A 15,819-nucleotide genomic window follows, 5' to 3' on the forward strand; every position below is an offset into this window, starting at 1 on the left:
AAAGCCAGTTTTTTCTTCTTTAATTTGTAAAGCTCTGCCATAAACTTCTAGCGCGTGCCGATGGTCACCTGCCATACTCGTACCAGGTTGTCTGTGTAGCCAGCAAACAGAGTCTGGCCATCGGCAGACCAGGCCAGGGAGGTACACTGCGGTGGTTCTGCCTTGCTGCTGGTACTGATAACTTCTTGCTTCAGTTCGTCTACAATGATCTTTCCCTCTAAATCCCAGATCTTGATGCTGGGGCCTGTGGCAGCACACAGCCAGTAGCGGTTAGGGCTGAAGCATAGGGCATTGATGATGTCCCCACCATCTAGCGTGTAAAGGTGTTTGCCTTCGTTGAGATCCCATAACATGGCCTGGCCATCCTTGCCTCCAGAAGCACAGAGGGATCCATCTGGAGAGACAGTCACCGTGTTCAGATAGCCAGTGTGGCCAATGTGGTTGGTCTTCAGCTTGCAGTTAGCCAGGTTCCATACCTTGACCAGCTTGTCCCAGCCGCAGGAGACGATGATAGGGTTGCTGCTGTTGGGCGAGAAGCGGACACAAGACACCCACTCTGAGTGGCTCTCATCCTGGACAGTGTATTTGCACACACCCAGGGTATTCCATAGCTTGATGGTTTTATCTCGAGATCCAGAGACAATCTGCCGGTTGTCAGAGGAGAAGGCCACACTCAGCACATCCTTGGTATGGCCCACAAATCGCCTCGTGGTGGTGCCCGTTGTGAGATCCCAGAGGCGCAGGGTTCCATCCCAGGAGCCTGAGAGGGCAAACTGGCCATCTGAGGAGATAACCACATCACTAACAAAGTGGGAGTGACCCCGCAGAGCACGCTGTGGAATTCCATAGTTAGTCTCATCCCTGGTCAGTTTCCACATGATGATGGTCTTATCTCGAGAGGCGGACAGGATCATGTCCGGGAACTGCGGAGTAGTAGCGATCTGGGTTACCCAGCCGTTGTGGCCCTTGAGGGTGCCACGAAGGGTCATCTGCTCAGTCATGGCGGCGGCGAGCGCGTGTGTCGCTGCAGTGACGAGGATGGCACTGGATGGCTCAGAGAAAGCTGAACTCTTTAGATGAGAACGAACTCGTATACACTGCTCATGAGAATTAAAAATGGTACAACAACTGTGCAAAAATGTTTGACAGTTCTTAAAACATTTTACATATACCTACCATATAACCCTCCTATTCCAGTCCTATTTACCCAAGAGAAATCAGAGCATATGTGTACATAAAGACTTGTACACTAATGTCCACAGCAACTTTATTTGTAATAGCCAAAACCTTAAAACAACACCAATGTGAATGCATAAACATAGTACACCCATTCAATGGGACACTATTCCACAATAAAAAGGAATAAACTATTGATATACGCAGTAACAGGAATTAATCTCAAAATAAATTTTGTTTGAAAGTATACAGATGAGGCCAGGTAATCCCAGCACTTTGGGAGGCCGAGGTGGGCAGATTACGAGGTCAGGAGATCAAGATCATCCTGGCCAACATGATGAAACCAGGTCTGTACTAAAAATAAAAAAAAAAAAAATTAGCCGATATTATGGCACACGCCTATAGTCCCAGCTACTGGGGAGGCTGAGGCAGGAGAATCACTTGAACCTGGGAGGCAGAGGTTGCACTCAGCTGAGATCGCACCACTGCACTCCAACCTGCATCTCAAAAAAAAAAAAAAGAAAGTATACAGATGAAAAGAGTATATCTAAAACATTTATCACTTCTTTGTGTTGAGAACATTTCAAGTCTTTTAGCTATTTTGAAACATACAATAAATTCCTTTTTTTTTTTTTTGTTTTGAGACAGTCTCACTCTGTCACCCAGGCTGGAGTGCAGTGACTTAATCTTGGCTCACTGCAACCTCCGTCTCCCGGGTTCAAGCAATTCTTGTGCCTCAGCCTCTCGAGTAGTAGCTGGGGTTACAGGCTCGCGCCATCACACCTGGCGAATTTTTGTACTTTTAGTAGAGACGGGGTTTCGCCATGTTGGCCAGGCTGGTCTCGAACTCCTGACCTCAGGTGATCTGCCTGCCTCGGCCTCCCAAAGTGCTGGGATTACAGGTGTGAGCCACAGCACCCGGCCACATGCAATAAATTCTTAACTATAGCCACTCTATTATGCTAACACTTTAACTTATTCCTCCTAGCTAACTGCATTTTTGCACCCATTAACCAACCCACTCTTCATTCTTCCTCATACCTGACCCTTTCCAGCCTCTGGCAACCATCATTCTACTCACTCCCTCCATGAGATCAATTTTTTTAGCTCCCACATATGAGTGAGAAAATGTAATATTTGTGCCTGGCTTATTTCACTTAACATGTCCTCCAGTTCCATCCAGCTTGCTCCCAAATGTCTGAAGTGATGGATATCCCAATTACCTTGACTTGATCATTACCCATTCTATGAATGTATTAAAATACTATGTGTACCCCATAAATATGTACAACTTTTATATATCAGTAAAAAAAAAAATATATATATATATATATCCTGTATAATTTCATTCATATAAAATTCTGGAAAAATGTAAACTAGTCTAAAATGTCAGAGAGCAGATCAGTGATTTCCTGAAGATGGAGGTGGGGCTTCAGGAGGGGTGAGAGGAAGGGATGACCGAGGAACATGAGGAAATATTTAGGAGTGATGAATTCTAAACAAAGCCCAGGCTGCACGCAGTGGCTCAAACCTGTAATCCTAATGCTTTGGGAGGCCACGGCAGGTGGATCACTTGAGCCCAGGAGTTCGAGACTAGCTGGGCAACATGGAGAGACCCTGTCTCTATACAAAACAATACAAAAATTAGCCAGGCATGGTAGTGCGTGCCTGCAGTTCCAGCTACTCAGGAGGCAGAAGAATCACCTGAACCCAGGAGGAAGCGGTTGCAGTGAGCTGCACTCCAGCATACGCAACAGAGTGAGACTGTCTCAAAAACCAACAAAAGAAAACCACAGCCCAAATCCTAGCAGATTAACATAAATCCTCATACTAAAGGCATATTTACCTCAGTTCCTATTACCTGATACATGCCCAGCTTTTTTTTTTTTTTTTTCAGACACAATATCTTGCTCTATCTCCCAGGCTGGAGTGCAGTGGCACAATTATAGTTCACTGCAGACTCAAACTCCTGGGCTCAAGCAATCCTCCCACCTCAGCTACCTGAGTCGTTAGGACCACAGGCATGCACCACCAGGCCCTGTTAATTTTATTTTTTTAGAGATGAGGGTCTCACTATGTTGCCCAGGCTGGTCTTCAACTCTTGACCTCAAGCAATCCTCCCACCTCAGCTTCCCAAAACACTGGGATTACAGGTAGGAGCCACCACACTCAGTCCATGTCCAGCTTTCAACACAACACTACAAGTATGCTAAAAGGCAAAACATACCACACATACACACAATTTGAAGAGACAAAGCAATCATCAGAATCAAACCCAGATGTAACACAGATATTGAAATTATCAGACAGAAAATTTTAAGTAACCATGATTATTATGTGAAGGGCTCAAATGGAAAAAGTAATGCAAGAATAGATGGGTAATATAAGTAGAGAGATGGAGACCCTAAGAAAGCATCAAAAGGAAAGCTAGAAATTAAAAAACACGGTAACAACAGAAATGAAGAATGTCTTCAGTGGGCTCACCTGTGGCCTGAAGTGACTGAGAAAAGAATCAGTGAGCTTGAAAATATGCCAACAGAAACTTCCCAAACTAAAATGCAAAGGGAAAAAAAGACAATGCATCCAAGAACTGAGGGGCAATTTCAAAAATGTGTAACATATGTGTCATTGGAATACCTAAAAAGAAGAGAGAACAGAGCAGAAGAAATATTTGTAGAAATAATGGCCAAGAACTTTCCAAATTAATGGTAGATACCAAACCATCGATCCCAGAAACCCAGAGAACACCAAACAGGATAAATACCAAAATCTACACTGATGCATATCATATTCAAACTGCAGAAAATCAGCGATCAAGAGGCAAAGTTGAAAAGCCAGGGGAGTGGAGAGAAACACCTTACCTACAGAAGAGCAAAGATAAGAAATACAGCAAACTTCTCATCAGAAACCATCTGAGCAAAGGAAAGTAAAGTGAAGTGTTTGGTGTTGAAAGGAAAAAAAAAAAAAAAATGCTGGGATTACAGGCGTGAGCCACTGCACCAGGGCCAGGTGCAGACACTCACACCTGTAATGCCAGCACTCTGGGAGGCCAAGGCAGGAGGATCACTTGAGGCCAGGAGTTTGAGACCAACCTGATCAACATAGCGAGACCCCATCTCCACAAAAAATAAAAATAAACAAATTAGCTGGGCATGGTGCTGTACACTTCTGGTCCCAACTGAGGTGGAAGGAACTCTTGAGCCCAGGAGTTGCTACAGTGAGCTATGATTGTACCACTGCGCTCCACCTTGGGTGACACAACCTCATCTTTAAAAAAAAAAAAAAAGGAAAAGAAAAGAAATTGACTTTTATGTTTAAAACTTTCTAATAAAGAAAATCCCAGATAGAGATGGTTTTGCTGGCATATTCTACCAAACATTTAATGAAGAAATAGCACCAGTTCTATACAATTTCTTACATAAAATATAACAGAAGGGAATCATTTTCAAATGGCTTTAGACAGCAGAATTACCTTGATATCAAAACCAGACAAAGACATTATAAGAAAATTAAACTATGTTCCTCATGAACATAGAAAAAAAATCAGCAAAATATTAGCCAATTGGATCTAGCAATATATAGAAAGAATAATACACTACTACCAATGGGGATTATCACGGGAATGCAAGGAGGGTTCTACATTAAAAAAAAATCAATACAATCCATCCTATAAACAGATTAAAGAAAAAAAACTATATAAGCAGGCTGGGCGCAGTGGCTCACGCCTGTAATCCCAACACTTCGGGAGACCGAAGTAGGCAGATCACTGGAGGTCAAGTGTTCAAGACCAGCCTGGCCAACATGGTGAAACCCTTTCTCTACTAAAAATACAAAAATTAGCCGGGCGTGATGGTGGGCACCTGTAATCTCAGCTACTCAGGAGGCTGAGGCAGGAGAATCACTTGAACCCGGGAGGCGGAGGTTGCAGTGAGTCGAGATTGTGCCACTGCATTCCAGCCTGGGCGACAGAGTGAGGCCTTGCCTCAAAAAAAAAAACATAAATTGGCCAGGTGCAGTAGCTTACACCTGTAATCCCAGCACTTTGGGAGGCCGAGGCACGTGGATCACCTGAGGTCAGGAGTTCAAGACCAGCCTGGCCAACATGGTGAAACCCCGCCTCCACTAAAAATGCAAAAATTAGCCAGGCGTGGTGGCACATGCCCGTAATCCCAGCTACTCGGGAAGCTGAGACAAGAGAATCACTTAAACCTGGGAGTCAGAGGTTGCAGTGAGCCGAGATCACACCACTGCACTCTAGCCTGGGTGACAGTGGTCTCGGAGACTCCTTTAAAAAAAAAAAAAAAAGTATATCAATTGATTCAGAAAAATTATTTGACAAAACTCAACAATAATACATGATAAAAACTCAGTCAGGCACAGTGGCTCACGCCTGTAATTCCAACACTTTGGGAGGCTGAGGCGGGCCGATCATGAGGTCAGGAGTTCAAGACCAGCATGGCCAAAATGGTGAAACCCCATCTCTACCAAAAATACAAAAATTAGCCAAATGTGATGGCAGGTGCCTGTAATCCCAGCTACTTGGGAGGCTGAGGCAGAGAATTGCTTGAACCCAGGAGGCCGGGATTGCAGTGAGCCACGATCATGCCATTGCACTCCAGCCTGAGCAACAGAGCAAGACTGTGTCTCAAAAGGAAAAAAAGGCCTGGCGCAGTGGCTCACGCCTGTAATCCCAGCACTTTGGGAGGCCGAAGCAGGTGGATCACGAGGTCAGGAGATCGAGACCATTCTGGCTAATACGGTGAAACCCCGTCTCTACTAAAAGTACAAAAAATTAACTGGGCGTGGTGGCAGGTGCCTGTAGTCCCAGCTACTCGGGAGGGTGAGGCAGGAGAATGGTGTGAACCTGGGAGGTGAAGCTTGCAGTGAGCTGAGATCGCACCAGTGCACTCCAGCCTGGGCGACAGAGCAAGACTCGTCTGAAAAAAAAAAAAAAACCTGGCAGGTAAAATAATTGTTAATGGTGATAAACTAAATGTTCGCTCTTATGATTGGGAATAAGACAATGGGTCCACTCTCACCACTCCTGCTCAAGATTGTACTGGAAGTCTTAGTGCAACAAGGCATGAAAAAGAAATAAAAGCCACACATATTTTTAGTGCAACAAGGCATGAAAAAGAAATAAAAGCCACACACATTCAAAAAGAAATGTAAGTGTCCATATTCACAGTGACTATCTACATAGAAAATCTCAAAGACTCCACCAAAGGCCCCTAAGTGAGTTTAGCAAGATTAAAATAAGGATTTATCTTCATGCTCAAAGAGAAAAAAAGATGTAAGGTTAACATACAAAATTTAATCACATGTCCATATACTTCTATGAATTGTTGGAAACCAAAATTATTTAAAAAATCATTTATAATAGCTCCAAAAATATAATGCTTGGATTTATCTAATCTAATAAAACACATATCTAATAAAACATGAGCAGAATACATATTCTGAAATATACAAAATGCTAATGACCAAAATAAAAAGATAACAAATAGAAAGATATATCATGTCTATTGATTGGGAGACTCAATATAGCTAAATACTCCCCAAATTGGTCCATAAATTAAATGTCATTTGAATCAAAATCCCAGCAGAATTTTAGAAGAGACAAGGTGATTCTAAAATTTATGTAGAAAAGCAAAGGAACTAGAATAGCACAGTTCTGAAGATTAAAAAAATTTGAAAGACTCACATAACTCAATTTTAAGAATTACTGTAAAGCTATAGTAATAAAAACAGTATGACATTAGTGAAGATTAAAAACACAGACAAATTGATCACAATAGTATGTCCAGAAATAGATCTCCACAAATACGACTAATTGCTTTTTTTTCCCACAAAGATGCAAAGGCAATTTAATGGAGAAAGAGTAGTCTTTTGGCCGGGCGCGGTGGCTCAAGCCTGTAATCCCAGCACTCTGGGAGGCCGAGACGGGCGGATCACGAGGTCAGGAGATCGAGACCATCCTGGCTAACACATGAAACCCCGCCTCTACTAAAAAATACAAAAAAATTAGCCGGGCGAGGTGGCGGGCGCCTGTAGTCCCAGCTACTCGGGAGGCTGAGGCAGGAGAATGGCGTGAACCTGGGAGGTGGAGCTTGCAGTGAGCTGAGATCCGGCCACTGCACTCCAGCCTGGGCGACAGAGCGAGACTCCGTCTCAAAAAAAAAAAAATTTTTTGAGACGGAGTCTCGCTCTGTCGCCCAGGCTGGAGTGCAGTGGCACTATCTCGGCTCATTGCTACCTCCACCTCCCGGGTTCACACCATTCTCCTGCCTCAGTCTCCCGAGTTGCTGGGACTACAGCTGCCTGCCACCACGCCCGGCTAATTTTTTGTATTTTTAGTAGAGGCGGGGTTTCATCGTGTTAGCCAGTATGGTCTCGATCTCCTGACCTCGTGATCTACCTGCCTCGGCCTCCCAGAGTGCTGGGATTACAGGCTTGAGCCACCGCGCCCGGCCAAGAGTAGTCTTTTTTTTTTTTGGTGTTGGGATAATTGGACATCTATCAGAAAATGTAAAAAGGAGGACTCTCAGCCTAAACTTCGTACCTTATAAAAAATTAACCCAAAATGGATTATAGCTGTAAATGTAAAATGTAAAACTTTAAGAAGAACACAAGAGAAAATTTTCCATAATATTGGAAGAAATACTTCTTAGATATAACACTAAAAGCATTATCCATGAAAATGAAAGAAAAAATTAATTTACTTCAAAATTTAAAACTTGGGCACAGTGGCTCACGCCCGTAATCCCAGCACTTTGGGAGGCTGAGGCGGGCAGATGAGGTCAGGAGTTCGAGACCAGACTGACCAACATGGATAAACCCCATCTCTACTAAAAATACAAAATTAACTGGGCATGGTGGTGCATGCCTGTAATCCCAGCTACTCCAGAGGCTGAGGCAGGAGAATTGCTTGAACCTGGGAGGCAGAAGTTGCGGTGAGCCAAGATCACGCCATTGCACTCCAGCCTGGGCAACAAGAGCAAAGCTCTGTCTCAAAAAAAAAACAAAAAAAAACTTTTGCTCAGTGAAAAAAACCATTAACAGAATGTAAAAGCAAGTCACAGAATTGGAGAAAATATATGCAAATCACATTCTAGAAGGGACTTGTATCAAGACTATTATTGAGAATTCTCAAAATTAAATAGTAAGTAAACAAACCCAATTAAAAATGGACCAAGGAGTTGAACAAACACAGCATCAAAGAAGATATAATGATAGCAAGTGAATGTATTAAAAGATGTTCAATATAATTAGCCATTAGGAAAATGCAAATTAAAACCACAATGAGATATCACTATGCCCCTGTTAGAAATGCTAAAATTAAAAATCCTGGCAACACCAAGAGCTGGCAAGAATGACGAGGAACTGGAACACTCATACACTGCTTGTTGGAATGAGAAAAATACAACCATGCTGGAAAATAGTTTGGCAGTTTCTTATAAGGTAAACATATACTTACCTAATCGTCCAGCAATCCCACTCCTGGGTATTTGCCCTAGTGAAATTAAACCTTATGCTCACACAAAAGCATGTACACAAAGGTTCACAGCAGTTTTAATTGTAATAGCCAAAAACTGGAAACAACCCAATGTGCTTCAAAGGGTAAATGGATAAACACAAACTGCTGTAATTGCAGCAGTGAAAAGGAACAAGCTGTTGATACCCCCAACCACTTGTACAAACTCAGAGATATTAGGTTGAGTAATAGAAGCCAGTCTCAAAATGTTTTTTTTTTTTTTTTTTTTTTTTTTTTGAGACGGAGTCTTGCTCTGCCACCCAGGCTGGAGTGCAGTGGCCAGATCTCAGCTCACTGCAAGCTCCGCCTCCCGGGTTTACGCCATTCTCCTGCCTCAGCCTCCCGAGTAGCTGGGACTACAGGCGCCCGCCTCGTCGCCCGGCTAGTTTTTTGTATTTTTAAGTAGAGACAGGGTTTCACCGTATTAGCCAGGATGGTCTCGATCTCCTGACCTCGTGATCCGCCCGTCTCGGCCTCCCAAAGTGCTGGGATTACAGGCTTGAGCCACCGCGCCCGGCCTTCAAAATGTTATATGCTGTATAGTTTCATTTATTTGACATTCTGGTTTTTTTTTTTTTTTTTTTTTTTTGAGATAGAGTTTCACTCTGTCGCCCAGGCTGGAGTGCAGTGGTGCGATCTCGGCTCACTGCAAGCTCCACCTACCGGGTTCACGCCATTCTCCTGCCTCAGTCTCCCGAGTAGCTGGGACTACAGGCACCCGCCACCATGCCCGGCTAATATTTTTGTATATTTTAGTAGAGATGGGGTTTCATCTTGTTAGCCAGGATGGTCTTGATCTCCTGACCTCGTGATCCACCCGCCTCGGTCTTCCAAGGTGCTGGGATTACAGGCGTGAGCCACTGCACCCGGCTATTTGACATTCTTTTTTTTTTTTTTTTTTTTGAGACGGAGTCTTGCTCTGTCGCCCGGGCTGGAGTGCAGTGGCCGCATCTCAGCTCACTGCAAGCTCCGCCTCCCGGGTTCACGCCATTCTCCTGCCTCAGCCTCCCGAGTAGCTGGGACTACAGGCGCCAGCCACCTCGCTCGGCTAGCTTTTTGTATTTTTTAGTAGAGACAGGGTTTCACCGTGTTAGCCAGGATGGTCTCAAACTCCTGACCTCGTGATCCGCCCGTCTCGGCCTCCCAAAGTGCTGGGATTACAGGCTTGAGCCACCGCGCCCAGCCTCTATTTGACATTCTTAAAAGACAAACAACATACTATTTAAATAAGCAAAGGATTTGAACAGATACTTCACCAAAGAAGATACACAGAAGGAAAATAACCACATGAAAGATATCCAACACCATTATCCACTAGGAAATACAAATTAACACTAAAATGAGATACCACCACACATTTATTTAAATGGATAAAATTTAAAATACTGATAATAACAAGTGTTACAAAGGATGTGGAGTGACTAGAAGTCTCATAAATTGCTGATGGGGATGCAAAATGGTACAGCTGCTCCAGAAAATAGTTTGGCAGCTTCTTATAAAGTTCAACATATGACCCAGCAATCTGGCTCCTTGGTATTTAACCTAGAGAAGTGAAAAAGTATGTCCACGAATATTGAGAGTAGTTTTATTTATTTATTTATTTTTGAGACAGAGTCTTACTCTGTCATCCAGGCTGAAGTGCAGTGGTGCCATCTCGGTTCACTGCAACCTCCGCCTCCTGGGTTCACACAATTCTCCTGCCTCAGCCTCCTGAGTAGCTGGGATTACAGGCGCCTGCCACCACACCCGGCTAATTTTCTGTATTTTTAGTAGAGATGGGGTTTCACCATATTGGCCAGGCTGGTCTCTAACTCCTGACCTCAGGTGATCCACCCGCCTCGGCCTCCCAAAGTACTGGGATTACAGGTGTGAGCCACTGCGCCTGGCTTCATAGTAGCTCAATACAGAGTATCAAAAATTTGAAACAACCCAAATTTCCATCACAAAATGAATGGATAAACAAACTGGAATCCATTCATACAACAGAATACCACTCAACTGGAAAAAGGATGTGAAAATGTGAATGAATTTCAAAGACACTATGCTGAGTCGAAAAAGACAGTCTCAAAATGTTACATACTGTATGATTTCATTCATGTGACATTTTCAAAAAGACAGTTCAGTGGCTGCCAGGGGTTAGGGATGGGGGAGGTCTGGCCACAAAGGGGTACCAAGTGGATTGTTTTAGGGTAACAGACTATTCTGTATCTTGGTTGTGATGGTGGTTACATGAATCTATGTGTTATAATGTACACTTCACAGAACTGTACATTCCCTAAAAAGTCAATTTCAATGCACAATTTTTAAAAATTTAGAACCCCATATGTCACATCAAAGAAGCTTATTTTGTGTAAGTTTTAAAAACAACTCAAAACAATCATGATCCTCTTTTTTTTTTTTTGAGACAGAGTTTTGCTCTTGTTGCCCAGGCTATAGTGCAATGGCACAATCTCGGCTCACCACAACCTCCCCATCCCAGGTTCAAGAGATTCTCTTGCCTCAGCCTCCCGAGTAGCTGGAATTACAGGCATGTGCCACCATGCCCAGCTAATTTTGTATTTTTAGTAGAGGTGGGGTTTCTCCATGTTGGTCAGGCAGGTCTCGAACTTCCAGTCTCAGGTGATCTGCCCACCTCAGCCTCCCAAAGTGCTGGGATTACAGGCATGAGTTATCCCACCCAGTATGATCCTCTTATTTGGGTCTATATGAGAAGCAAAGAGATGAAGGTCCTTGCACTCCAAGGGCACAGGAAAGATCCCACATTTGGAACCTAGGGTGACTAGAGAGCTGAAGCCCAGAATGGAGGGAGGCCTAGATGGGGAAGAGACCCAGGGGCTGGGGGATTGGTGGATGAGGTGACCCTAGAGGCCAGGTGGGCGCTGGGGCCTTGAGTACCACCAAGACCAGCTCAGCCTCTAGCCAGTGGGCAGGGAGGAGGCACCCCAGGGGCTGAGGAGCAGAGTGAGATGCCATTGAAAGGGAGGTTGGAGGATGCGCTGGGTGAGGGAGTAGGGCAAGCATGGTGGAGTGAGCCTCCTGGAGCTGGGGTAAGGGATGAAGCACAGGGAGCAAGACACAGCCCCCTCAGGGCCACTATGGGTGACCACTGAGCACAGAAGTACCAGCATCCTGGAGTACCATTCTCCCATCCCACCCCCACAATTCTCCACCTCCTGTACCAGAGTTTCCTCCAGAGGTTCTCAGTAGGCCCCTTGAGGGAGGGCTGGAAAAGGGAGAAGAAAGCAGGACTCAGTGAGGGTCCCAGTGGGACCACCCCTCTGCTTGTGCTCCCAGGCCCACAGCCTGCAGAGGAGGAAACGCAGGTCTCCTGGGAATGGGCTGTTCTAAGGCAACCCTCAGCCCCTGCCTCAGGCATTTCTTCTGCAACAGCCCCAGCCCCATCCCCAGATAAGTGACCCTCACATGCAGCCCCTGGCACAGCAGCCTCCCAGGAGGACCCAGTTTACTTGGTGGATCCTGTACCTTGGGAAGCCCCATGGCCCCCTTTAAAGATCTCCACCTGATCTATATCCACCTGTGGTCCTCACCTGATCTTATGCAGTCACCTTTGCTAGCCAGTCTCTTCCTTCATCTGGCTCCTTGCTGACAGAATCTGAGCATTTTCCTCGTTTGTGTCCCCAGATGCTAAAAAGTGCCAGCACAGAGCAAGTACTAAATAAATGCTCATTGAATGAATGAATATTATAAAGTAAAAGAGGACCAGATGCTTCTGTAAGGAGACCCAAGGCCCTAAAGTCCCAATACCCTTTTCTCCATGCCTAGGGACAGGTCCTGTCACTGTGCTTCCCTGTACCCAGTGTCCCCAGAAAGAGGTGGGGGTGAGCAGGAAGTGACTGGGCTGGGATTGAGGAAGCTCCGCACTGGGGAAGGTGGGGTTCAGCACTGGGAATTGGACAGCAGCCAGAAGAGCCAGCACTGGAAAGGTAGGGGTGGGGAAGACAAATGAGGCAGAGACGTGCTAGACTAAGACAGGTTGAGAGAGGCAGGGCATTTAGCTGCCAGCCAACCCCATCCTGCACCAGCTACCCCTGTGTCTTACTCACCTCTGCCTGGGGTTTCTGTCCACACACTTCTCTAGTCAGGAGGCCCTGGAAAGTGGCTCCTTGAGGAAGATTCTCTTGTATTAGGCCTTTGCAGATGATTCCAAGACTAGGGGTGCTCTTCCCCCAGATCTTCCCAGCATTCAGGTCTCACGGGATGTCACTTCTCCAGAAACCTTACCCAGTCTCTGTCCTCTCACTCTGCTTGACCTCTTCATAACACTAATCATCTAGATTTCCATTGTGTCTGCTTATTTACATGCTTTATACCTTCAGAGGGTAGGTTTCTTGAATGTAGGAACTATTTCTTGTTCATTTCTGTATCCCCATAACCTAGAACAGGAGCTGGGGCTTCACTGGAACACAACAAAGTTTTGTTGGACGGATGGATGGATGGATGGATCAATGGATGGATGGAGGGATATGCTACAAGGTGCAAGGGATAGTTTTCCAAGAGAAATTGGAGTTACACTTTCAGAAGGAAATGGGAATGAGCACCTGGCAGACCACACAACAGGTATCGAAGACATATTACTGTCACCATCTCCATAAAGTGGCCTCAACCCTTCTTGTTTGTGGAAAGAAGGTGGGCTGCCAGCCCTCTTGCCTTCACCTCCCTGATTTCTAGTTTCCCTTTTGAAGTTAGGATTGATGGTAGATTCCCCAGAATGACAGTGATTTGGGTGGTTCAGAGGTTCAGACCGTACTCCTAGGCCCATTCTCAGGCAGGAGGGAAGAGTGGATACTGGCTGCCCATCTGTCATGCCAACCTCCTAATAGTGGCCAGGGGCGGCCAGCTGCCGTGGCTCATGCCTGTAATCCCAGAACATTGGGAGGCCAAGGTGGGCAGATCACTTGAGGCCAGGAGTTTGAGACCAGCCTGACCAACATCGTGAAACCTCGTCTCTACTAAAAATACAAAAATTAGCAAGGTGTAGTGGCTCATGCCTATAAACCCAGCTACTCGGGAGGCTGAGGCATCAGAATCACTTGAACCAGGGAGGCAGAGGTTGCACTGAGCCAAGATCTCGCCACTGTACTCCAGCCTGGATGACAGAGCGAGACCCTGTCTCAAAAAAAAAAAAAAAAAAAATTGGCCAGTGGACTAGGGTCTGGCCGTTCATCCCTGACTCTTCCTGCACCATTAATCAGAGAGTCTGAGGTTGCCCTCTAGCACATCCTCTGCCAACTCAGGAGTAAGAACAGCCTAGCTCTGGCAGGAGAAAGGTGCAGTGATATTCTGGACTGGACAGTAGACTATGTGGATTCCCTGCCGAAATATCCCATTTCTGTGCCCTTCACAAAATAACATGACAGTTACTCCCATCAGGAGATGAAGTTTCCTTCCCTTAAATCTGGGATGCCCTGCCATTCCACTTTGGCCAACTGAATGCAACAGAAGTGCCATATCCAAGCCTAGACCTCTAGACGACTTGCATGCTTCTCTCCTGGCCTGGGCTAGCCTGCTGGAGAATAAGAAATCACGTACGAAAGTGCAGTTTTCCCAGTGTGTCCATTGCCAGTCAACCTCCAAACACAGATAAGTCAAGGTCAGCAGAGCTTCAAACACACAACTGACTGCAAAGTCATGAGTAAGTTCAGCTGGAACCAGAAGAAACCCCCAGCTGGGCTCGGCGCAGTGGCTCATGCCTGTAATTCCAACACTTTGGGAGGCTAAGGTGGGCAGATCACCTGAGGTCGTGAGTTTGAGATTAGCCTGACCAACATGGAGAAACCCTGTCTCTACTAAAAATACAAAATTAGCTGGGCATGGTGGCACATGCCTGTAATCCCAGCTACTCGGGAGGCTGAGGCAGGAGAATCACTTGAACCTGGGAGGCAGAGGTTGCAGTGAGCTGAGATTGCACCATTGCACTCCAGCCTGGGAAACAAGGGCAAGACTCTGTCTCAAAACAAAACAAAACAAAAAACAAAACAAAACAAAAACCCCGTTGGCCTACAGATCCATGCACACTAATGGTTCTAAACCAGTTTTAGGATGGTTTGCACCCAGCAATAGCTAACGGATGCAGGAGCCAGGGAGAATACCTACTCAATCTCAGCCTGAGAGCTAGGTGGAATGCAACCCTCCTGGAACAGCCAGATTTTGGCCAAAGCGGAGGTGAGGGGAAGGGTCCTGGGAGAGGTTGAAGGCACCATATTTGCTGATAGCAGCTCCTGCTCAAGAATCCAATACCAAGGAAGCCCTGACGGAGCAAGGCTGAGAATAGAAACCATGGGAGAAGTTATCTTCACTTTGAATCCGGAGTCCTTGCTTTCATTTGATGAGAATGTACTTAGGAAAGGGTTCTCTCGTTCAGGAGCTTCTCTGTGTTGTTTACAGTGTTCTTCAGGTGTTCATGACATTGCTAAGCTCAATTTGAGACGGGACACAGGAGTGAGTGAATTCTATCAACATCTCATCTGTAATAGGATTTTTCAGGCTGGGCACAGTGGCTCATGTCTGTAATCCCAACACTTTGGGAGGCCGAAGCAGGTGGATCACCTGAGGTCAGGAGTTCAAGACCAGCCTGGCCAACATGGCAAAACCCCATCTCTACTAAAAATACAAATATTAGTCAGATGTGGTGGCATGCACCTGTAATCCCAGCTACTTGGGAGGCTGAGGCGGGAGAATTGCTTGAACCTGGGAGGCAGAGGTTGCAGTGAGCCGAGATCATGCCACTGCACTCCAGCCTGGGCAACAAGACCGAAACTCCGTCTCAAAAAAAAAAAGATTTTTCAGAGGCTCAGCCTGAACCTGACCCCTCTGGCCCCAGGTTAACTGCAGGCAGTCTGAGGGGGAGGCCCTGTGAGCATGGGGTCAAGGGAAGCCCTGTGGCTTCATCTCTCAGGGGACCGTACCACTCCTTCACAGGTTCAGGGCCCCATGGGCACAGGGCTTTCCCTTAATACCCTCTTCTCCTTTTTCCTGACAGGAAGGAACCTCACTGTGCCTCTACACCTCCAGTCCACCTCTGCCTCCTCCTCACTGGCTTCACCCCACAGCAGGAGGGAGCTACCCACTCGGTGAAATCAGAGAGAGTG

At 45.8% G+C, this 15,819-nt stretch overlaps 1 protein-coding gene across 1 annotated transcript; it reads right to left on the minus strand.

Annotated features, from left to right (window-relative positions):
- On the minus strand, positions 1-1,063 carry LOC117082481 (receptor of activated protein C kinase 1). Its single transcript, XM_033209186.1, has one exon. It carries the CDS (start codon positions 999-1,001, stop codon positions 48-50), a length of 954 nt encoding a protein of 317 aa, XP_033065077.1. The 5' UTR covers positions 1,002-1,063; the 3' UTR covers positions 1-47.
- Between the last annotated feature and the right edge of the window lie 14,756 nt (positions 1,064-15,819).

The sequence above is a fragment of the Trachypithecus francoisi genome, unplaced genomic scaffold (assembly GCF_009764315.1).
Source record: "Trachypithecus francoisi isolate TF-2019V2 unplaced genomic scaffold, Tfra_2.0 Lachesis_group0, whole genome shotgun sequence".
Taxonomy (NCBI): Eukaryota; Metazoa; Chordata; class Mammalia; order Primates; family Cercopithecidae; genus Trachypithecus; species Trachypithecus francoisi.